General features: G+C 37.4%; 1 protein-coding gene across 8 annotated transcripts in view; it reads left to right on the forward strand.

The window, feature by feature from the left end:
- ADAMTSL3 (ADAMTS like 3) overlaps nucleotides 1-25,720 on the forward strand; it is a 188,699-nt gene that overhangs the window by 17,476 nt on the left and 145,503 nt on the right. For all 8 annotated transcript variants that reach the window (XR_001412367.1, XM_014944716.1, XM_014944717.1 and 5 more), the window contains exon 3: nucleotides 14,869-14,988. Coding sequence is in view for 7 of the 8 variants with exons in the window: in XM_014944716.1 (XP_014800202.1) it covers nucleotides 14,869-14,988 (120 nt within the window). In the remaining variant the exon portion in view is untranslated. The remainder of the gene's footprint in view (nucleotides 1-14,868; nucleotides 14,989-25,720) is intronic.

Raw genomic sequence — 25,720 nt, forward strand, 5'->3', positions numbered from 1 at the left:
GTTGTATGTACACATCTGCTTCTGTACACCCACACAGGATGGGAAGATATTCCTCCACAGGAAGGTCTTCCGTTCTCTCAGAATGCAGGTGGTATGTATTGGCAAATCACGTATTGTGGATGTGGTAGCCAAGTTCCCAGAGTAATGAACACACAGTGAAGCAATTGACTCAACTTCAGCTGTTCAAATGAGAATACGAGATGGGTGACTTGGAATATAATCACATGGTCTATCTTTCCGTGTCCCTTCTGTGATATCTGTTTTAATCACTTATACTTGCTACTGGTTAGATTTGAAATATAGACCATTACAGGGGTAAAAATGCTATATTAGTGAGATCAGTCAGTGAAGTCAGTTGGTGCTTAAAATGCTTAAAAAGAAAATGCAGAGCATTTGAGAGGACATCATACTTTTTAAAATTCCTGAATACTAGACAATGTCTTGCCTTTGACAGATGTTCTTTAGCGTTCTCCATTCTTCATCTTTTTCTTTTGTCATGCTTATTGAACGTCTTTCTGTAATCACCTGGATCATTTTAAAAGAGCTTAATGAAATTTCTTTGGTCATGAAAGATGGATGATAAAGTTGTAGTGTTGAAACTATCCTGATTAGTTCTGAATTAGCAGTTTCTATTTTCATTTTGTCTGACTTGCTTAGCTGTGTCTCTTAACATTTCAGCAATTCCAGTTCATTCAGGGGATTTATTTCGTTCTTTCCAGCAGCAGATCCTGTGTTTATTTTTTCTCACCTCAGTAAGAGCCCTTTCCCCTTCACCATATCAGTCCTCCAGAATTACTGTACACATCATGTAGAAGAACAAAAATGAGTCATTAAACTAATGACCATTAGTCTTAACAGTTGTCAGCGAAGAGATGCCAGCAGTGCCTGTCAAATGAGCTTTTAATTGCTCTGCCTTTTTACAGCTAAAGCATACTTATCTTAGTGGTGGCTTATTAGTAAGTGTACAAGTGAAATACTGTCAGTTAATGCTACAGATGAATTGTGACCAGGAAGGACAATCTTCAGATTAATGGTAGGTCCTCTTTCATATTTAGTCTTTTCTGATTTGGAGACTTTGCTTTTTTGGGGGGTGCTTCTGTTTCTTTTGTTACATTGTTTGCTTATTGTTCACTTATTGACCTTTTTCTAGTCAGCCTTTGCTTTGTTAATGCTGGACAGTGTGTCTGACTTCAATGCAACACACAGTTAAAACCTTGCCCTGCTGAGATGCTTTCACTGGCAAGAGACAAAAGGCACTTGAAGAACGACTGCTCCCTGTCCCCCCCCACCCCCCCCCCCCAACAAAAAACTTGGGGGCTAGGTACCCGGGTGCACTAGCAACACCCTGGCAACATCAGGCTGTCTGAGCCAGCCTTACAGGAACCTCCGCCTGCAAAAAAAAAAAAAAAAAATTAAGAGGAAATGAGAAAATGCAAATGTGAAACCAGGACAGTGTGGATCAAAGATACCAAGACTGACATCACTGGACTGAGGGAATAGTTAATCTGAGATATTTAAATGAGTCTAAATCAAATACATAATAGTGTGGATGAATACATAGAGAAGTGAGTGACAGTGTTTGAACAACGGGCCTGGCTCAGGAAAAGCTTTTCAGCAGCAGATCAGATGGGAAAGATCAAGATGCTGGAAGTCAGGCAATAATCTCGAAGTGGTAGATGACAACAACAGAGATGCTAATAAGAAAAAGATAATTTCTTAGGGAAAAATGGCTTACTAGGAAGCAGCATGCTTTACCTGGTGGTTGGTGTATCAGTATTCCTGACATCAGTAAAGCACAAAAAGCTTAAAAGACCTAGAGCATTTGCAAAAATGAGTTTGACTTTGAGACTGCGTGCTGTGAACAGCTTCTTTCGGGAATTTCTCTTTAAAATCATGCTGAAACAGGTGTGCACATGTGGAGGGTGCTTGGCTTGGCTGAAAGGCATTCACCTCATGTGCCTTATTAATAGCCTTAAACCAACATTCCTACAGCAGAGCCATGACCATTTAACTGCTTCCTTATTGTGAAAATGTGCCTGACCGAGTCAATGTGCTAGGCTGCTCAGTCCGTAAACCCTGCAAAGGGACTTAATGCAATGGAGAAAGAAGAGTAAACGAAGAACTGGATTAATATGACTAAAATTATCAGAAGTGGTGGAAAACTAACAGTGGAAAAATCACGTTTTCCTGACCATGTGTTAGACACATTCATGTGCTGAGCTGTTGTAAATCATAAGTTTAGCCTGTGAACATCTGGCTGTGGCATTCTCTACACTCTAATTTTTTTCAGGTGAGAAAGGATTCATCAGCTCAAGGTAACAGGGAGGAGAACCATTTTGATTATTTACACTCTTATTCAGGGTGGTCTGTCTTTAACTAGAATTTTGGGACACCCTCTCCCGCCTGGCCCCTTGTTGAACGTATGTTGACATGACAGTAGCAGGTGCTCTCAGTGCTCCGCTGAAAAAGGTGGCTGAAGAACAGTGTCAGCCCAAGCTCTCTTGTTCCATGGGGCAGCACTACCAGGAGTGTGTTTATAAGCATTTTGGTCATTTGTGGGTGCTCTTAGGCTACCACACACCACCTCTGCCATCTTGTTCGTGGAAAATGGGTAAAATTATTTCTGATAATAAAGGGCAGTGTAATATAGAACAAAAAAACCCTATAGGCCCAGCTAAAGGCCTAGATCAGAAGCTAGGCAAATTCAGAGCAAAAAGTATGGAATTTTAGCAGTGAAGGTAATTAAATGTGGAAATAATGCATACATTAGGTATATTCCCTGTTTCTTGGTACACAGTAAACTGATTGAATCTTTTAGAAAATGTTTCCTATTTAAAAATAAGTGTTGAACTTGCTGTAGAAATTTCCTCGCCCAATTCTGTGGCCAGTGTTGTGCAGGTCATATTAGTGCCTTTGGAACGTACAAGAGAAGTTCTGGCGCCACAGAGGACAGTTTTCCATTTACTTGGGCAATTTCTCTCTGTTAATCTGTACATGCACAAGCCCTTTACACGGCCTTATCTATGTGTATTTATTCTTAGTGAAAGCCACTGAAGTAGGTGAGCAAACACTGCTGATCAATAAAGATTGTTCTTGGGACTTGTGTTATTTTAGTTTTAGTTATTTAAGTATAGCTGTGACCTTTGTGTGTATGACATAAGTATGTTCTTTTTTAGAGGGATATTTATATATCCTACAGCAAACTGATCTGACTCATCTCTGAAGAGGAATCTTGCCACCTTATTCTTCATATTACTGCATTATATCTGTTTATATGTATTTACAGAGCTCTTTGAGGGTCTCATTCATTGAGAAGTTTTGTGATCGTAAATGTTGACTGTGAGAAACTTTCTGTTTTCCTAATCTTTCAAAGTTGTTTAGTTGCATGCTCTTTTGGTTCTTCTATTTGAGTCTTGGGCTGTTTGATCTTCAAAATAGTTGTAACAAAGATGTATTTTCTTATTGGGAAGTTATTCCAGTTTAGGTGGCTGAGGGTTTGCCTGTTTCCATGTCTATTTCTGTCATGAGAATTTGTAGTCATTTACAGTAGCAGAGCAATTCCATACATTTCAACTACTTATTCAGTTCATGATAAACACCATGCTGTTGCTGATGACAACGTTGCATATACAGTATGCAATGAAGAATAGTTACCACTGCAAGGGCAGGCTGCTCTTTGGGCTGAATACTTGCCAGCTTTCCCCTGCCACCTGAATCAGAAGCAGATGTACTGAGATTGAGGGCAGGGAGAAAACTCCCTCTTAGTAGCAATGAAAGGCATGGCAATGCCCTGCAATATATGATAAAGAGTTACTCTTCAGCCTTCCCCACATTACAAAAGTCTCTGATTATAATTGCACTTGTGAACATCTTTGTCAAGACCTTCAGTATTTAGCTCTGAAGGGTATAGTAGTTTAGGATTTTTTATCCCCCCCTAAGTGCTATGGTTTTGATACCATTCCACTGCCCCACACACTTCCCTTCTTTGTGTTTTCATTATGCAACAGGAATTCTCTTAAAAACCTGGATCCGCCACTAGGTCTAGCAGGTGTTTGGCTTCTGAGTGCCAGAAGTTTTTTCCTTATGCAGCTTATGGATGAGAAATTCACTGCCCTCAGGCACAATTTCAACTGAAATATATGAGAAGCATGTTACTATGTCAGTTCAAATTATATCACTATTAAAGAAAAAAAAACTTGAAAGGAAATTAAATACAAATAATCATACTAACATATCAGAACATTGATGTTATAATTTAAATGAAAAAGAATCAGGAAAATCTGAGTCAGGAGTCCCATGCCTCTTAGCTGGACTCTCACAGAATCGGCTAGGTTGGAAGGGACATTTAAGATCATCTAGTCCAACCGTAAAAAAACCCCAACACCCCCCCAGCCCTCCCCCCCCAAAAGCAAAAAAAAAATCCACCACCATATCCACACACCACCAACCAACACTAAACTACATCCCTGTGTCAACTTGCCTTTTGAATACCTCCAGGGATGGTGCCTCAACCACTTTCCTGGGCAGCCCATTCCAATGCTTGATAACTCTTTCCGTGAAGAAATTTTTCCTTAACATCCAACCTGAACCTCCCCTGATGCAACTTGAGGCCATTTCCTCTTGTCCTATTGCCTGTAACTTGGGAGAAGAGACCTGCTCCTGCCTCTCTACAACCTCCTTTCAGATAGCTGTAAAGAATGATAAGGTCTCCCCTCAGCCTCCTCTTCTCTAGACTGAACAACCCCAGCTCCCTCAGCCTCTCCTCATAAGACTTATTCTCCAGACCCCTCACCAGATTTTTTGCCCTTCTCTGGACTCTCTCCAGCACCTCAATGTCTTTCTTGTGGTAAGGGGCGCAAAACTGGACACGGTACTCGAGGTGAGGTTACTCTTGAAAGTAGCTATTGTAAAATGAGGATAATGACAACTTTGAGTCATATGAGATCTCTTGATGAATAGTACTATAATACTATAGTATATAAGAACTAAGTGCATTTTCTAACCCTTTATAATATACTATATAGGAATTAAGTATTGTGTAAAGTCTCATATCCTGCTTTTTCTCATGATTAGCCTATTTATCTGATAGTGGCTAACAATTTTTTTTGCAATATCCAACAATGTGCTAGGTTACATTTTGCTCACATATGTATATGTGCATTGCTAGCCACCTGCATTTTCTCCCTTGGTACATCTAAATCTCCATGTAGAAAGGTTGGTCATATCTAGCTAAGAATATCATTCCTTATATCCTGAATCCTGCAGTCACATCGCTGTGGGCATGCCACTGGCCAATTGAAAACAAAGGGGTATTTTGCAAATGCTGTGCAGAATTGTTTACAGAATGGTGCTATGAAGTTTCTTCTGCCCAAATTCTTGTTTTATGTTAGCTTTTAGGAGGCTTCTCATTTAGATGCAACTCTTGGCTATCTGGGAGAATTCACACCTTTCTTGTACCCTTTCTTTAGCATTATTAGAACAATTATCTAGTCTAGATACTTGGGAGAGGAGTGAGAAGGAAGTAATTTATTAGAAAAGGGTGATGTTGAAAGACTATTGGGTGCTATTTATGTCACTAGTAAAGGATTAGGCATCTGCAGCCTATAGCCTGCTACAGCCTCTCATTCCTGTCCTGTGGCCTGCAACCATCAATTTATTTTTTTGTGTGTGTTGTTATTGAATAATAATGCATGGCCTGCCAAAGCTACTAAGGTGTTTTGCTTGCCCCTCCATGATAGAGACTTCTGCTGCTCAAGGAAGGAATCACACTATATCCTTTCTCACTTCATTTTGTTCTTTCTTTTACTCTTTAAGCAATGTGAACCTTCATCCAGTGCATGTGTTTATTTGTTGGGTTTTATAATTCTACTGGCTCTGACAGTGATCCTATGTAGCCTTAAACTATGCTTTTTTTTCATGCCTTTTGTAAATAAATCTGCTGTTCCTCAAATATTATGCTTCCAGTATCTTCCAGTATGTTACTGGAGCTGCAGTAGTGTTGATAGATAAAGTCAAGATTGTTTGTTTCCTAGAAATGAGTCATTCAGTTGTTAGCAGCTTGTCAGTTTAGCAAAAAAATAAATTCTTTCACCATGGTAAAGGTTTATGATAAAGGACACTTTAAGAAAACTTAAAAAAAACCATTACAGATTACCCTGATTTCTTTGCTGAGGATGCTGACAGTATTTTTGTAGCATATTTTTCCTATGGAGATCATAAGGATCCTTAGAAACCTTCAATGAATAAAAACATGAGAACATGCTCCAGTAATGCTGAAAGGACTTGATTTATGACAAGAATTGTACCAATTATTAGGTTCTAAATAAAGAATAAAAAGAGAGTTTTGTTTGGAATATTGGAACATATGGTGAAAGAAGGGATAAAAAAACTTTTTTAAGGGCTTCAGACACCTATTTCTGTCTTGCTAGCAAGACTTTGAAAAGAATTTTTAATGAAATATTGTTTTCTGTTTCATTTCCAGATTTTTAACATGATATTCTTTCCCTTTCACTGTTTTAGGCACAGAGGATTTAATCAAGAAGGTTTTAGTAAAACTTCAATCTTTAAAAAAAGAAAAAGAAAAAAAGAATGAATACATCCCCCAACCATTCCCTCTGCCCGCAAAGCATCAAGCCTCAGAACATGCACGTAGAATATTCCTTTACCAATAAAGCTGTTGTCAGAATTTCACGTTACTGTAAGGCAATGTTATATTTAAGATAAACTATTGAACAAGACTTTTTATATAAAACACATAAGTAAAGAAAGAGAAGAATAAAATGGAGCAATCAAACTGTGCATATAGGAGATATGTTTTAAAGAATGAATCCTTTTCCTCGATACAGCAGGTACAATCCCTTACACCCTAGTACCAGATACTCTCAGCCTTCCAACACTGATGACACTGACATACTTAATGCAGCTTCTCAGCATCTGCAAGGGGACAGAAAGTAAACATCCCGCTATGCTGGGAATATAAGCAGTATCACCACTGTGGCAGGAAATCAGAGGACAGGGATTAAAATAACTGGGTATTTTTTGTTATCTAGTTTCTTCTTTTCCTACTTGTAAATCCATATCTTTGCAAAGCCTTTTTTTCTTGTTCTTAAGAGTAGGCTTGTACACTTTGTATGTGAAACTGTACTCTCACTGGTAATAGTAATGCTCGGATTTTAGAGTATGTGTTATATCTATATGCTATAAAATTTCTTTTACATTGGCTCTAAATATTGTTATGCCCAATCCCCAAGGCTAAACTAAAGACTTAGGGAAATAATTGAGCATTGCATATTTTGAAAGCAGAATCTGATCCACAGTCTCTAACTTTCTGACAATAATTGGAAATGAACTGCTCTAGGGTCATCTTGTCTGAGTGCTGTATTTTTCACCTTGGCTCTTATTTAGGCAATACTAGAGAGCATTGAGTATCTAGTGTTATTCACAGTCCTAATAGTGTTATATTGCAAGGGATGTTGTCCTGCTGCAGACGTATTTGGGCCCTGGTTCTGTCAGGATGTTGGTGGGAACTTTGCTGCCATTGATATCATTGGGAACAACTTCAGTCTGCTAGTGCAGCTCATTTGAAAGTATCAGGCACGTCAAATCAGTCCTTTGGAAAGAAGGGAGAGTCTGCCTAAAACAAAGTTTAGAGGCAGCTTCACTGGAAGAAGGAAAACTCCAGGGTTCATATTTCTTTTGGAAATATGAAACAGAGTTGATATTTAAGCTGGGTTTTGAAACTAAATGAGGTTTTGGCTAAATATTACTGTTGCCTTTCAATGAAAAGCTTAATCTTTTAGCCAAACCATAGCAAGAGAAAACGTTAAGTAGTTGTTGATAAATATCCAAAAGCTTAATCACTAGTATAAATTTTAGAAGGTACGGAAAAAGATTTTCAAAATGTGTTGATCTCGGTTTGCAGCCCAAGCTATGCCAAAGCAAATGTATTTATATTTAATCAAGAAAAAAATTGGTAGAAGTATCCTTTTGAAAAGACTGAAAGACGGTAATTTAAAACCAAAATTATCTCCATTATCCTTCTTATGTTGAGTGTTGGCTTTAAGCTGTACAAACGTACAGCATGAAAAGAGGTTTAGACGGAACAATATTTCTTTGATGACATGATCTTAAGCACGTTCAAGCCAGTAGAATGACTCCTAGTGCTTGAGTTGGGCTCAGGATGGGCTCGGTTTAACCAGCAGAGATGATGTTGGCACTTGCTTTCTTGCAGTTGTGAATACGATTGTAGTTATAGCTTAAATTCAGTTTTCAGTGGTAGACATTATTCAAGTAATAGCTGAACGTTTCTAAGTTGCTGGCTGAAAGAATTTTACTGTGTCCTAAATAGATGGCTTGTGCAAAATACTTATGAATTGTCTTTTGTTTATCTTTGTATGTATCTTCAACTTACAGGCACATTTCCCCAAGACTATTTTATTTCTACATGTTCTAATCAGGCTTAGAATGAGAGACGAGAGGAAAAATCATTAGATTTGGGTTTAAATCAGACGGGTCTGAAATTTGCCTTTAACTAATGAAGTGCATGTACCATGGAAAAACAAACCTTGAGTCACACGCTTGAGTTTTGTCCCTGGAAGAACTTTTGATTTCGTCTTTCAAGGTGTCTCGTCATCTCACTTGTGACTTTCCTGATGAAACCTGACAGTCACATTCAGTGTTTCGGGGTTCTTTTATGAAGAAGTGCGTGGCTTTCATCAGTTCAGCCAAGTCCTTTTTCTTTTTTTTAGAAGAGGTGATGTTTAAAGCTTAATTCTGGTTTGAAATGCTGGCCTCTTAGTTTAATATTAATAATTAAATAATTGGCCTGGTCTCCAGAAATGCTGAGCTGCTGGCAGCTTCTATGGAAATTCAGTTCACTTGCAGGGTCTTTAAATGTTTTGGAGTATCTAGCATTAGGAAGTTGTTTTTGTAAATTTTGGCCATGTCAAAAGCTAATCTGAGTTTTACGAGATATTTATTCATCAGGATTGCTTGTTCTGGAAATGTCTGAAGTTCTGAACTCTTAATGTGACTTTGTTTATCTGCTAACGTGCTTCTTCATGTTGTGATGAAGCTGGAGTGCTCTGCTCTATCTGACATATTTGTAGTGGAGTCCTTGAAAATCCATTAAACTGAACTGCTACTTAGCTGGTATATTACTTCCCTGGGGCGTAAATCATATGCTACAACAGCTTAGTAGACAGATATTTAACTTGAATTAAATCGGAAGGCACACATTTTGGTATATGATTCGACTTGCCATGCATATTAATCTGACAAACATGTATTTACAAGTCATTAAGAATGCAGATAGTTTTTTCTCACTTTATCTGCTTTTACCATCTGCTTTTTTCCCCTGAAACAGCGATTTTGGAAGCTATCACTGTCAAGACCCTGCCCAATTTTCCCCTTCCAAGAAGAACTAATAAAAGAGCCACAGACCTATGGGAAGCAAACTACCTTCACTGAGCTGGTCTTTTTTTATAAAATATACTTTGGGCTGGATAGTGCAGTTGTGCATAACTATAGAGCTTTAGGTGACTGGACCTTTATCTTTTGTCTGTACTTCTTTTTAAAAACAAGATACTGAGGCATTTGAAGGAAGAGTGTGGTATTTTGTCATTTTTGGTCTTTAAAATAGATAATTTTTAAGTTTTCATTTTCTTCATTACAAAAACCAGTTTGTTCTCATTATGCTCCCAATTCTAACATGCACGCAGACTTACTTAGGGAATGACTGATTTAAGTCTAGCTAATGCTGATTTGCCTTAAGAAGTGTACATAAGAGCATAGTTCTTATTTTTCTCTTACTGTAGTAGTTGGTGCCAAGAAGCTCTAAAATTAAAAATTCCTCTGTTCCTGAAAGATTAGTGTTTTATTTCTAATTATGTTCAAGTCATTTCTTTGAGACATTCCATCTCTGTTTTCTCATCTTCTTGACCTTCACAACTCAGACTTAGCAGAAAGCTCACTTTCTAAAGCTGCTTGCTGTTTATATATAAATATGGAACAATTCCTTTCCAGTCTCCTGGTGGCTATGATTAAGTAGAATAGTGGCATGTTATTATGAGGTTTGGTTGAACTTTGTCATAGCCTTTGTATTAAATGATCCCTGAGAACTGTAGACTAAACTAATTTTTTTAATTTATCTGAAATTACATTAACAGTTTAAATCCTTGGATGAAATCGTTAATCTGTACCTTGGAAGGAAAGAGCAATAATTAATATTTGTAATTTTTAGTCGTACAGAAAATCTACATTTTAACAGCTGCTCTGATGTGATAACTAAAAGTGAGCTAGATGGCAATAGTTAATACGAAGCCTGGGTATCAAGGGAAAAAAGAGCAGTTAAAGTTTTTTGTGTTGTCTAGTGGATTTAGAATGTGCTAAAGGGATTCCTTTTGGATCAAACTGAACCAGAAGATGTGCCCCAGCAGCACACCTACTGTGCTTCACTCACTAGGAGATACTCAGGCCATAGGACTGACCTGAGCTAGTTTCAAATAAGCCCCTCCTTCAAATATGCTTTGTTGTGGGTATTTGGTCCTGCACACCGTTTTTATCTGCAGATTCAGTCCCACTTAGCCATGCTACTTGCTAATGTCAGCATCAGGTGGGAAGGACTCAGTAATCATCCCTTGTGCTTTCAGTAATAAAATATAAAATCACTGAACCCAGCAACTTCAATTTGGGCAGTTGCTTCTAGTCAGAGTAATATACACAGCGATGAAATTGGGCAGCAGAAAAAATGACAACATGGAGCTCTTGGTGGAGGGAGATCTAAAAATCTGAGGCGTAGATATAAGCTATTCATTTTGTCTTCTGCAATTGAAAGTGGAAGAGTAATTTAGTCTTTAAGCACTTAGGTGGGGTGTGATGAGTGAGGAATTGATCACAACCCGAGATCAAAGCTGTGCTCAGAGCATAAGCCATTCAATAAAAACAGTGCCATTTTACACTTCCCAGAACCTACATACGTTATCTTTTTATCAGGATGGTTCTCCTTGATCACATAGATAGAATTATGTAGCGTGGAAGACGTTATTTTTTTCAGTTTCTGACTAATAACTTACATGTTCTGATATGGAAGATGTTATTTTTTTCACTGAATTTCACTGAATTTCACTGAATTATTAACCCATACATAGAAAGATTTTCAAAAACTGGTCTGTTTCCAAATTTTAAATTTTCTTCTTTGTCAGTACACATGTCTTTGCTACCTGATATGTTAATTTCAATGAATTTTATGCAGTGATTATTATACCTGGGTTGGCTCCATTATCACCTTGTACTGTCTTCATATGCTTAAGAAGATGATAAAAGCTGGTTTAAAATGACTGTTCTAAATCTTAAGTGTACTTATAATTTGACACATTTAACTTAAAGCTTTTAACATTAAACTGGCCATTACACAGACGTAAAACACTAGAGTGAAATGTAATTGTTTTTCAAAACTTGTGCTTGCAGTCTTTAGTTTAAAACGTAAATTTATATCAGATTAGTTAAGTCATTCAGAGATTATATACTATAATCTCACAGACTGTTGAAATGTCAATTATGTTTGAGCAAAAGTGCCTATAGAAATATAAAAGCCTCACAAGGAACATTGATAGATTCCTCAGTGGGGAATAAAGTGGACTAAGTGGAAACAGTACATTTTGTGTTCAGTACGATGTATGAATGAAAGAGCATTGGACACGTGCAGCTTATTTGAAGGCACCTGTATCTAGAGGGGAAAAAAACGTTTCTCTGCTACTTTGATGAGTTGATATAAAATGGTTGCCCAGAGAAGCTGGGGATGGCCCATCCCTGGAGGTTTTAAAGGGCAGGCTGGATGGGGCTTTGAGTAACCTGGTCTAGTGGAAGGTGTCCCTGCCCATGGCAGGGGTATTGGAACTAGATGATATTTAAGGTCCCTTTCAACCCAAACCATTCCATGATTCTATGAAAAGAATTCTTTGAGCATTTGAAGCTTTGACTTTTTTTTCTTTTAAATGAACTTCTTGACTTGGGTTGTTTATCAGCTGTAATTATTTGGTTTCAATTTCGATTTGCCATGACAACTCATAGTGTGTTCCTAGTGGATTTTTATTTTTAATTAAATGCTTTGCTCTATTCTTCCTTATTGTAGCTATACGATGTGGGTAGCAGTACCTGTTGCTGTAGTTAGCAGATCAGTTTCCATTGTAACCTCCTGTGTAACCTTATAAAACATTCATCTTTAACATTGAATTTTTCCATGCATGGAAGCCAGATTTTGCTTTCCTTAATCTAGCAAGCATTCTTCTGCTTCTCCAGTGGCTAGCTCCTCATTAGCTTTTAATATGAAAATTGAATGTGTGTGAGAGAAGCCCTTGGTTTTTCATGTCATATTTATTAAATTGGTATTTCAGCTTCAAATGTTGGCATCTTTTATATTCAAAGCTTAATACTGATGAATGTCCAAAGACTTTCTATTTTAAATGTTTATCTTATAAAGCAGAGAAACACAATCAAGTTAAGAGCTACATATCCTACTGACAAATTTGTTTATGGGAAATTAGGCAACAGTGTGATACGTACATTTATCTAAGAAGTGTGGTGGGATAATCTGGATTCTCCTCTGTCTGTAAATTAGGCAACTCTTTCAAAAATACTGTTATAAAAAATTGCTAGCGCTTAACACTATTCTCTTCTGAAGTATTTTACAAATATAAGCTAAATTTACAATGCACCATTAGTATAGGTCAGTTGGTGTTGTAAATATTTTATATATGGGGAAACTGAGGTAGAAATGTTAAATACTTTAACCCAGGCCACTTGAGATTTAGAATGCATATCTCTTATCCATTAGTCCTGCGCTGAAATCATAGGATTACATCATTGCCGTATTCCCTCACATAGGATCTATCGATAGCCCATTGAAACCAGGGGGGAAAAATGCCAGATTATGTCAGCCCGTTTCATGTCTGGGTTATACTTAACATGTCAGGGTTTGCATCGGCTGCAGCCAGCTTGGATTCAGCATGAAGCATAACTATGGACCTCTCCTGGTTGCTTTGTGGGGAAACTATTGTTATCAAATGTAGATTTATTCTCCATACTTTATGATTTAATTCTGCATAAATAAAGTCAGTTGGCTAAAGAGTACGAGTGAGACCACTGCTATAATAGGCTTTATAGAAATGTCATGATAACATGATGTGAACGTGAATTACTCTTATGCAGGCCTGATGGAAAAAATCCTCTTTAAAATCTTGTTCAGTCTTGCATGCTAAAATATGACCTTTTACCCTAGTCTAGACATGTCCTCTGCAAGCTATTTCTAGTTTATATGAAGATTGCTTGATTTAAAACAAGTATGTTAATCTAATGCTGTCACGAATGATGAGGTTTACAGTCTGAGAAGCTGACAGCTTCTTTGCAGACCAGAGTAAGCAAAAGCAACGTAAGCTTCTCCAGACCCCTACTGTGAATGACGTGTCATCTGCTTTTTATGAGATAAGTTGTGAGCCTCAGAAAGTGAACTTACTGCAACAAGAAAGAATCTGGAGAAGGTCTTGCCTACCTCTTCCACCACGAACTGGTTGAATTATGAGGATTACTTTTGAAATCTCTAGTTGTCTGGCACTGACATTACACACCTATATTTGGTACAGTTCTAGCCAATATCTGGAAACTTTCTGCTAGCTTTCAGGTAAAATTACTATACATATGTCAAAATATAACAGTTTAATTAAACCCCATTCATTAAGTTGACTCACTGGGAGATGTCCAGCTGTAACTTGTACATTTCAGGTCTTGTTTTCTTCCCTGAAAGGTTTCAACCTTTTGGAAGGTAATTTTCATCTCCTTGCCCTTTCCACTCTCCCCCTGCCACAGCTGGACTCAATATTCTGCATTCAAAAGATGACTGCTGATTTTCCCTAGTATCCAACCAATTAGCTTCTCAGGGTAGAGTTGCAATGTAGTAGGGATAAGGACACACAGGTCTGTGCAGTAGGTATGTGGGGTGCTTTAGACCTATAATACAATGCCGGCCTATTCAACCAGCATGTCTAGCACTCTTCGGGTGTGTTATGATTCCTGAACATGCGTGGATCAGTTAAGAGAAAGCCATTTGTCTAATAAGGCCTCAGGTGTCAGACAGAGCAGTTGTAGGTACTGACACTGATTCTGACAGAATTAGCTCTTCTGTAGCTTGAAATGGGCCCTTTGTCCTCTCCCAGTCTGTTCTCAAATGCGCTTCCCCAGTTGTGAATAGCGTACAGAACTGATGTGTTGGTGGTGTTGACTCAGTCATTCCCCACTCCCTTCTGATTTCTTCTTTGCAGTAATATCTTCCTGTGGTCTATGAAAGTAATTCACCATGTCATAGTTTCATAGGTTACCCTGCTTTGAGGAGGCAGGACTAGATGAACTCTCGATATGTTTTCCAAACGGAGTAATTGTATGATTCTATGTCTTTGTATCTTCCTGTTAGAACAGATATACTGTATTTAACCAAAGGCCTATTATCTGCAGTGGCCAGTAACTCTCTAGTGAAGTGTATAAGGAAAAAGTAGCTTAATGTTGCTTTTCCAGTGTGGTTTTTACAGTGTCTTTGAGCAGTGATGGTCGATAAGCCACAGACGGTATCTTTTTGTTTAATAGTTAATTCTGGTATTGAGGCATCTTGTTTGGTTTTGGACCACTGTAAACATTTTGCATATCCTTGTCACAGACCTCTGTAGCAAAGTATCCACCCAGAAATACTGTGCCTGAAAGCACATCCCTTTTTTCCCCCCTAGAATTTCATGTGCAGTCTTTGTAATTATATGCCTAGAGGTTTTAAAAAATTTGACTTGTGTTTGTAGAAGCTATAATGTGACCTTTCTGAATCTCTTACAGACAAGAGCAGAGCAATCCCAAGGTGCATACTTCTTGCCTGAGTTTGCACTTTCTCCACAGGGGAGTTTTCTTGAGGATACCACGGGGGAACAATTCCTCACTTACCGTTACGATGACCAGGTCAGTATGCTGTATGTGAAAATGATAGAGATTGTCACATTCATGTAGCTCTGAGATATAGAATTACTGTGGAACGAATTAAGACACAAAGTGTATGCTAACTTTTGAAGATACATCAAATTTATAGCAAATGGAATGATGACACTATAGAAAATGAAAGTTAAGGTACTTAATTGTAGAAGAATACATCAAATCCACTTACTGAAAATATTGACAGGTTGTAGTAGAGATGAAAGCAATAATGTTTTAGTGGTATGTTAATAGATGTTTATAATTAGTTCTGTAAAATGTGTAGAATTAGAGGCGATTGTTTTTTCTGTGAATTGTTTGACCTATCCAAAATTGTGTTATTTTATGGCTAAATCAGTATAAGGCAGATATTGCACTTCCCAGCTTGTGAAAAGTCAGCAAGTTTTATTAGTTCATGAAGTTTTCAGAAGGGAAGGTTGAGTGAATTATAAAGAAACAAATGCAAAGTGTAATAATGGATGAAGCAGAATGTTTAGAAAGCTACAAATTATGTATTTTGAAGTTAAAGATCTTTAATGCTTTCTCCAGACCCATAGAAACATTATGTTAAACATGGGATATAGATATAAATGTAAAGAAAGCAACATGAAAGAAATGCTGTTAATCTTGGCAAAAGATCTAAAGCAAACCTAGGAAATGTGTGGCATGCTGTGGAAATTTACTCATAACACAATGTGTTCCAGAAGTCAGTTGAACTTCACATCAAAACTGTCTGAATTACATTCATAGACACTTACAGTACGTTTCTTAATGTAAGAGGAGGGAATTTGTTGGGAAACACTCCCTACAAAAGTGAGAGAAGAGCCAAACTTGCCCTGCAGTCACAAGGTATGGTTCTGTCAAGTGATTGGCAGCTTTATTTTGAAAGACGGTCTCCTTGCAGGAGCTGCTTCGAGAAAAATAGCTTGCTCATCACTACACTAAAGAGAGGTGAGCACTGAGATGAGCTTATTAAAGCTTTAGACTGAGTATCTTTTGAATCTTTTCTGCTTTCTTTTGTTTTCCTAAATAGAAAGCATGCTAAGCTACTGTAAATTATTTGAATTTAGTCTAAATATGTTTACAATAATTCATACTTTCGCTGCCCTAGACGGTCTTGATTATCAACAGAAAACATACTTAGATAAGGTATCCCCTGGACCAAACACCTGGGAAAGCAATAACTTACAGGACAGTAAAATGCAGCTGCAACTCTGGCAGCATTTAAGGATAGTAGTTGAAAAATGCTATAAAGGTTATACACTTTGATCAAAATAGTTTCCATTAAATGGAGCACACTTTAGAGAAGATGATAAGTCAAATATAACAGAGGGATAGTCTGAATCTTTGAATAGACTCTTTGGACCATGTGAATAGCATAGCTAACTAAAAACCAAAATGAATCCCTCCCCAAAACCTCAAATACAAGCATAGGTCTATACAGAAGCCAGTTTCTAGCTCAATTCCATTTGATGGAAAGTTTTCCATCAATTCCATTGGGATTTGGATTGGATCTAGGATATCATCAGCTTCTGTTTTTTCATAAATGTGATTCAGCTTTGAAGCATGCTCTTCCCAGACACTTAGTAAGCAGCACGAAATTAAGTTTGAATTCTTGGAACTCAAAATGGTGCTAAAACATCAGGATATTGAAAATAAAGCAAATGTATTACTAGTAGTTTCTTTTGAAAGGAAATCCAGTCCTTAAGCATTATTTAATTAAAAATATAAGTACATTGAATGCAGATGGGAACTGATCTCTATCTCTAGTTTACCTTCCTGAGAGGTAAAATAAGAATTCTACAGCAAATAGATTTTTCTCCTTTACTTTCTAGGACCTTAATCGCATGACTGTAATAATGCAGTTATAATTTACTTATGCATTTTCTGAAATGTTGATACAAAACTCAATTTTATCATGTGGCTCAATTGAGCCAGAAAACCGGATTGGTTTTTTTTTTCTGTTTCATTCTTCTCTTTCGTATGATATTTACTCTATGAATGGAAGAAATTCTTAAACCAGAGGGTGAAAATCTTTCTTCAGATAATTTCTTGAATTTTTGTAAGCTGATATGGATAGGCTTGTATGTGGTAGCTGTGATAAGGATATGCAAGTGAATAAAAAGAGGAATGCATGTACACTTCCATCCCTGGAGGTGTTCAAGGCCAGGCTGGATGGGGTTTTGAGCAACTTCATCCAGTGGGAAGTGCCCCTGCCTGTGGCAGGGGAGTTGAAACTAGATCTTTAAGGTCCCTTCCAACCCAAAACATTCCATGATTCTGTGATTGAAAGGCAATTTTCAATTACTTAATGTATCCTATATGGAAATGGAAACAGTATGGGAAGGGTGCCACATAATAATAATAAAAAGAATACAGTAGCATCTTCTCACACACCTTAGTTCAAATTTTAGCAATTCAGTTTCTATCCTGCCCCACTGTGGAGGCATGCTGACCTGTGGGAAATCCATTCCTTCCTTTTCCCCGAACACCAGAATTGTCCTTTGGGCATCCCTACAGAGTCCTGGTGTTCCTGTATATCCTGTGTTATCAGAAAATTGAAATAACCTTGTGCACTTGACCCTAACAAAAGATCAGTCTTATCTGATTTATTGTGAAGATCATTCCTACATCTGTATTCATGAAAGAGAGCAGGTAGAAGGGATAAGAGTCTTCTAAGACTGTGGCACAGGGATGGGAGAAGAGGGTGGCTCAAAACCTCTGTTCTTTTGGCTAGTCAACGAGATGTTGAGACCCTTGCAGGGAAAGTGATCCTTCTGTATCTTCCCAAGTGTGCCCTTCGACCCTTGCACTATTTCTCATCCCCAGGCCAATAAAATTTCCAGTTTGTTGGGATAGATGGAGATTATTTTTATATAGCAGCATCATCATCGTCATGATCCGAGATTAGTTTCCTTACATCCTCCAAACACAGGAATGTTTCAAAGGGGTTTTCTTTGGCTGTTGTGTGTGATATTTTTCAAGCAGGGAGCCAGTTTAATCAGGATCATTCATTCCTTTGTTAGTAAGTAATCTCAGTAAAATAGAACTAGCTGTTACTTAAATATTCAAAAGTATTTGCTATCTGAAAAGACGAGCTTACAGTTTGAAATGGAAGATGAGTAAATATTAATGGGAACACACTGTACTCTGTTCTAGCCCAGCAAAATTACATATGGATTCATGTTGTACATGCAAGATAGTACATTTTGTTCTGGTTTAATCTGGCAGGACTGCACTTTCTTTTTTGTACAGGATTGCACTAACCCCTTTGCATATTCAGTTGCTATGTGTGTACTTAGGAATTACATGCAGATGAAATTCTTTGGCTAGATATTTTCAAAATTCAGTGAAGATATTTTCTTACCCCCCTCTATGACTGTAGTAGAAAATGCCTTATAAGACCTGATTAGATACTGTCACCTTTATTCACTGAGTTGACATCTGGACAGCAGAGTACATTATAGTTTTGACACATTTACTACTTCAGGGAAAAAAAAAAAAAAAACAGTGATTCAAAGAAAATACTTTTGAGGGATTCCAAAGAACAGCAATGTAGAAATGTTTACATTGAGCATTTGCTTATAGCTCCTGCATTGTTCAGCAAGCCATGTCTTGCATCAGTGCATTGCATACTGCATTTCAAAAATTCTACTGAGTCAATGTAATTTAAATCTAACTTAGGACCAAATAGATTTTGATGCATGGCCAAAGACTTCATTTGCCATTAGAAATTTGAGACTGGAAAAAATATGCCACTCTCCTATCATTCTTGAATGAATTTTAAAATAAATATAAAAGTAATAGCCCTTCCCCCAACTTTGAGATAAGTTGAACATTGCCATAAGGAATAGTTTCCTAGTTTTCTTTCTAATTTCTTTTGGCTTTTCACCTTTTAATCTACTACAAGGAATTTTTTTCTTTTCCAGAATACTAGTAGTACTGGAAAGCTTTCTTGTAGAAATAAAATGTTCTTGTTTTCTGACACTTAAGGTATTGCTTCCAAGTATTAAAACCATTCCATATGACGGACCACCAACAAGGACAGCAGTGAAAAGTTGGTTGGGCTGAGTATGTTTGAAGTACCTTCCCACTTTGATTGCCTGGCTGAAAGAGACAGCTCTTGGGGCGGGAGAAACAGGGGGGAAGCAACAAGAAAAGAAAAAGAGGTTATCTTCTTTTAAGCGGGGAAATGTTTGCTTGACCAGTTAGCTTTGTAGCTGACCTTGCTCCTTCTAAATTTTATGATGTTTACCAGTTTAAACTCATAACAGGGACACCCTGATTCTGGAGCTAGACATATGGCACTAAGTAGTCTGATCTTGGCAGAGAAACCTAGTGTTTCTAAACAAATTTTATTTAAAAAAAATGCAGTCAGGAGAACTGGTAAATATGGGCATCTTGAAACCACCCAGTAAGCAATTAAAATAATGAAAGTCTGCACTTTCAGACTTGTGAGTGTTTAGCTGTGCGAGGTAAGGCAGAAACCAGGGAGTCTGTTTTCAACTCAATGTGCAAGTTGTAATACACATGCTGAGGCTGCTACAGTTCTTTTAATAACTGGTCTTTCTTTGGGTTTGCTAGAAAAATATGCTATAAAGCGAATGCCAAAATGGGGTAAGTAAATATTCTGATATATGCCTTGTCCTCGACAAAGAGAAATACTCTGGCTTGGTTTCCATTTTTTCAGGGGGAAGAAGTGTGGTATTTAAAGTGTTAATTGAAAAAAAGACAGTGAAGCCCAGGATCTGAATGACTTCAAAAATAAATGTAGAAATAAACTGATGGAACTTCTTATTCCACCTTTTTGTGTCTAGTCAGCCAGCATGTTTGTGTTTGTTGTGTAAGTTTTTCATATCAGATAACGTAAACTATTATGTGGACATAAGTTGTCCTATGGATCCAGCTGGGCAGACAGCCATTCTTCCCCCAGTTTCTCTTACCTGGTTTCCCCATTCCACCTGCTGACAGCCGCCAGCCTCCCTACTCTGCCTCTGAAACCGAATGTGAGTCACAGCCTGGTTTGAGGATCAGCTGCTTGCTGCTTTTGCTCCTACTCTGAGCCCTTTTATTCCATTGCCAGCTAGTTTGTGTGTAAATCACCACTGAAACGGAGCTAGAAATTTTTGGGCTTAGAGATGAGTCATGTAAGGGACAAACTTATTTCAAATTAACACATCAGTGAAGACAAGCTCTAATCCTGAGAAAGGAGTAAGATTTGTAGTTAGCAGCACATTTGTTACCCCAGTACATAAAGCTCCAGCACTCTTCTTTTGAGAAAGAATCAGGAACTGGTGTTGTGCTGTGACATGACATTTCTGTTGATAACCTCAAGCATTCAAAACTACTAAAAAGACTTAACATCTTGAATCTCAATGTCTAGCTCTTCCTTTACAATTTTTTTTTTTTGTTTTTGAATGAAACAAGCTGTTCTCAAGTGGGCATAAACTATTTCATGCAAACCTTCCACCAACAAACACTCCAGGTGGTTTCATTTGTGTATTCTGAGTGAGCTGATAGACTTAATTTTGTCTAAGTACCACAGGTGCAACTGCTAACACTTGGCTACCTGAATTTCAGCATTATGTCAGAAACATTCCTCCTTGGCTGAGTAAGTGGGTGACCTTGCAGTCCTTACTGAGACAGTGCACTGATATTAGAATAACACAAATTCCACCCACTTGAATCTTGCAAGTATTTCCATTCTCTTAGCTGGGACATCTTGTGTAAGTAACAAATTATGGTTGGGTTTGCGGTACTTCATGCTAAGCCTGGAGATGTTAATAAGAAGTTTTAAATCATGTTCAAACAGTTTAGAGCCATGTGTATGTTCATAAGGCTGTGTGAAGATAAAATGCAGCATTCGGTGTTTTTGTGGAAATGTAACTGAAGGTGACGTGAGGTGCACCATATTTCCAATTCTCTTGCTTGTTTTTTTTTTTTTCAAACCTTTATTTTTTGTTCACAGGTTTGATTTGGACCTCTTTACTTTTACATTTTTTGTTGGTTTGGATTTTTTTTTTAAATAGTACTTGGATAAGGAAGTTTGCTCTGTAATCAAGTGAAATGTGTTTCTGATTTGAAGTTGGGGGGGAAGGAGGCAGGGATTAAGAGCAAATGAAAACCACTTACAATTTCAGGCAAAACTACTCTTACAGAGATCGGTACTGCATAAGTCAGGCATGATCCTATTCAAACAATACTTTTGTTTAGGCTAATTGCTTGCTGGAAGTGTGTGGCTAGCATATGCACAAGTAATTATATCATTAGTGATATAATCTTGTGCGTGACAGATTGCTCAGTAAACTGAAAACTTTTAACATACTTTTGCTTATTGGCAAAGTGAATGGGGAGCTGGCACTTTTTAAAGAACCAATAAACATTTTAAGCTCAGGGTTTTGTTGTTCAAAGAAAATAGTGGAAGTGATGTGTGCAGGAGACTTTTATTTGTGCACTAAGAATTACAGACTTTCTTGCTTTGTCTTGTCGTGTTACTTCCAACCCTGCGAAAGGTCTCTGTGTGTAAATTATAGTTACAGAAGCCAGTAAGTCTTCACCTCATGTAGGATAAGTGCCTTCACAGGGAACCTGTAATAATACAATTTCTGCAGAAAACACATTTTATATCATTTCAGTTTTGATCAAATGCCTACTATGAGGCCTATTCACTAAATTCTGTGATAAAACTCATTGGCCTGGATCCTTAGCCCTTCTGTGGCTGTGATAATACTGGCCTCAGCAGTTGGCAGAGGATTCCCAGGTAGCAGAAGCAGCCCCTTATTTGCAAGGTGCTCCCCTAGAATGACTTCTCAAGGAAGAAAGGAGAATGGACATAAACTTTCAGGTGTTCCTGCGATTCCTGCCTCCCCTGGGTGCCAGACAGATACTGAGGCTGCTCTAACGGATGATAAAAGGCTATAGAGGGATGCATAAAGCTCTGTTATATACCCCTGCTTGGAGCGGTGTTGAGAGCAGCTTGGATGCAGTATATGACTGAGACCATGGGTAGAAAGAAGCTTCACTTTAGAAGAAATACCTGTCTGTAGGGACTGAGTGAGCAATAATCAGGAGTATCTTTCCTACTGATGGAAAATAGAACTTAATTGTTAAAGCACATTACTTTCTGATATGCTTATGTTCAAGAAGAAAGGAAGGAAATATCTTTGGGGCCACAATTGCATGCTTATTGAGTTTGAGGTTGGTCTATATCAAAGCAAAAAACTTTCATATTAGACTGTCTTGTTTTTATAGTCTCTGCCATGCACATTTTCCATAAAGGACTGAATTTTTTAAGTCATTCATAATTTTATAGTTTCAGTTTAGAGTTTTCCCAAATACATTTTTCAGTTAGTAGCAATAGGTTTAAGGTCTTCCCCCCTCCCCTGGAGCAGAGAGAAGGATGTGTACTTGGGCAAATATTCTACTGTAAAGTGTTTAACTGAACTGTACCTTGAACTAGTGACAAGACACATGATGAAATGAATTAACAATATACAGTCTAGATATTCATGTGACATTCTTTACTGGAAACCGATGATAAAATCGTGAGAGATTGATACAATGTAATGTGAATTTACCACTGACCTCCTCATGCCCTCAGTACACCCCCAGCAGTTGGTACATGTACTTATCCAAGAATTTTGACATTGATAAAGGCTTAGCTTCAGACTTCTAAATTAAGACTGAAAGGTCCGGAGGTAGCCAAAATGATCCCATGCTTACACAGCTCTGACGCACCACTGCTATCATCTATCAATAAGAGTTCATTGAGATACAGTAGAGAAGTGCTTCTAAATCAAAAAGATATACTTCAAGTACTGTAGGAAACACAATGCTTGGAACTGGAAAGCTATTCTTCAGATTGTATGTGGAAGAGAGGATGTTTTAAGCTGATAAAGCCCAATGGTGAATTAATCAATTTATATATACAATGCAAATACATATTAAAACTATGACTCTTCACTGGTCTCAGTCAAGACCAGAACAGATTGTAGTTATATTGGAAATAATTAAGGTAAATTTATTGGACTTGTCAAGCTCTTCAGAACTTTTTAAAGTTTTGCACAAATGAGAAAATAAAATTGTATTGCTGAATTTTTCCTGCAGGATGAATGTGATTAATTGGATTTTTTTCTTCTTCTGTGCTGCTTCTGCCACAGAGAACATGAAAAGACCCATAAGAGTTTATAGCAGCTTCTGTCTCTTAACATGGAAAGTCTTAGAATAAAAGAAACTTCTGTTTATACTGGCTCTGAAATAATGCTGAGTAAAATGCTTGCTTGATAAAATGAATCCTTCTATGTAAGGTATTTCTGATCTAATTCTATTGTTTTGCAAGGCAATGAGTAATTTAACTAGAATTTACATTGTAGAGTGTGTGGGTAACAACGCTCATATCCTTGATAGTCATCCTTTCAGGCCTGCCCAGCATGGACAACAGATTTATAGTACAGGTTGGATGTCACAATGACCTTTTTAGTGGAGATATACTTGAACCTAATTTCTTCCAGTTTGTATGCCATTAATGTGGAAGATGCAGTTAAAAATTGCTTTTATAAATCTGCATATCTTGGCTTTGTTTCTAGAAATAGTTAAAATGGTGCTTGATATCATTCTCACTTGCGTAATGAACCGGCCTTGGGACAGCTAAAGAACAAACTCTTTACTACTTCAAACAGTTCTTTCACTTTGCACTATTTTAAAATAACTGTCAGTGTTGCCAGTAAACCTAATTTATTTCTACTGACTATTCGACTTCAAAAGCTATTTGCTCACCAGGATGAAAATTACATACATTAATTACCAATTTTGGCAGTAACAGCAAAAATGGTAAATGTAGGTTCTTGAGAGGATCACTGCTGACAAATGTATTTATTATTTTTTAGAGTTTAGAAAGTGTTACAGGTTGTGATACTGTAAGATCTAAAGCATTTTAATGCTCCTAAAGCGAAATAAACTGTACCAGTCTTCACAACACGCATTAATAATGTACTGTTGATATAATGACAAAATAAGGAGACTCCCTCTTCTATTTCCCAGCTTTCAGCAACTGTCTTTTCTGATAGCTACTTCAATAAAAGTGTGTTTATGTGATGTAGTCAAGTGATTTGGCTGCAGATTGGCCAGGAAAGGAAAGAGCTCTTCTCCTTAATGGCTAGATGCTAAATCTTTATGCTGTTTTATAAACAACTGTCTCAGTTTGTGAAGGGGAGTTATGCCCTTGTTCCTTGGTTATGTTAAGAGATTGATAAAGTAATGATTGATGAAAAGGAAGAAGGTCAAACATCTCTGAGCAGAGGAAAATGCTGTTATTCACTGTATTTGTTACAGAAAGCAGAACTGATTTCCAGGGGAGGTCGTAGGATGGGCAAGAATGATTGAGCTTCAGGACCAGAACGAGGCTAGGTAGAAGAAATAATATAAGAAATATCTTCAGAATAAGTTTGGCTTTAAAACAAAAAAGAGTACATGCAGATTTTGGAGAGAGAGAAGTAGCTGTAATCCTCGGTTTTGCATCCTGAGAGTGTTTCAAGTGTCAGGCTGCAGGTGTGGCTCCCACCAGTGCTGCTTCTGGGCCTGGGCTTGGAGGCCCAGCAGCACTTGACTTAAGGGTACAGAGGATGGAACATTGTTTTCACTAATAGAACTAGGAGATTTTTTTGTATAAAAGAAGAAAAAAAAGGTATAGAGAATTTGTTATTCTTTTGTTATAAAGGCTCAGTGATTTTATTGATTTTTTTCTTCTCCCTGTGTTTTATGTATGGAAGTTACTTGCTTTTCTGTTTGGGCCATAGCCTAAAAAATGTTGCTTATTTTCTAATCCCTTTAAATTGTTACCCCCAGGAAACCACTGAAGCTTTGGGTGCAAATTCCAGCATGCAGGATGTCTTCTGAATGTCAATAGATCTTTTTGCATGTCTGAAACTATTTACAGAAATAAATGCTTGCATGTGATTTGAGGCAATTGGTTGAAGGTGCTCAATGCTTTGGTTGTGTTTAGTGTGGTCTTTGGTAAAGAGTAATGCTATACTTGAACATTAGCCTTCAGTGCTTTAATATGTTTGACACAAATAGTAGGTACCACATTTTGTAGAATGATTTGCAAATCAAGCATTTCTTTTCATTCTCTGTTATTTCCCCTCCCTGCTTTTCTATAGACAGGCAACTGTTAAGCTGATTCTTGGTCTAGAAAGGGAGTCACAGTCAGATCTCTGAGACGTGGAAACAATCTGGATTTTTTCAGTACTCTGAGACTATAAGACTTGACCTCTTGCCACTTGATCTTAATCTAGCTTTATAATAGTATCTTATTGCTAGGAAAAAAAATATTTTTTGCCTATATAATCTAGCTTTATAATAATATCTTATTGCTAGGAAAAAAAATATTTTTTTGTTTGTGTTACAATGTTTAATGTTTTTTAATGCTTTGAAGTTATAAGCCTTTCTTCGGTTACCATTTTAATGTTGCGTAGGAGAAAAAGGACTTTAAAAAAGGCAGCAAACCTTCGGCTAATTTGCTTGTTTATGAAAGCGACTAGAGTATTTGCACATAGATGAGACAAATTAGTAGTAATATGCTGCTGTATGATATGGGATGTTTTTGTACTTGTTAAAATAACCCTCAGGAGATGATTGCATTTGTAAATACAAGATATGTTCTCCTTTACCTGATTATTTAGGCTTTGATCCAAAAACCATAGTAATTTCAGTAGGCTCTGGATCA

Source organism: Calidris pugnax, unplaced genomic scaffold, assembly GCF_001431845.1.
Source record: "Calidris pugnax isolate Ruff unplaced genomic scaffold, ASM143184v1 scaffold70, whole genome shotgun sequence".
In the NCBI taxonomy this organism is placed as follows: Eukaryota; Metazoa; Chordata; class Aves; order Charadriiformes; family Scolopacidae; genus Calidris; species Calidris pugnax.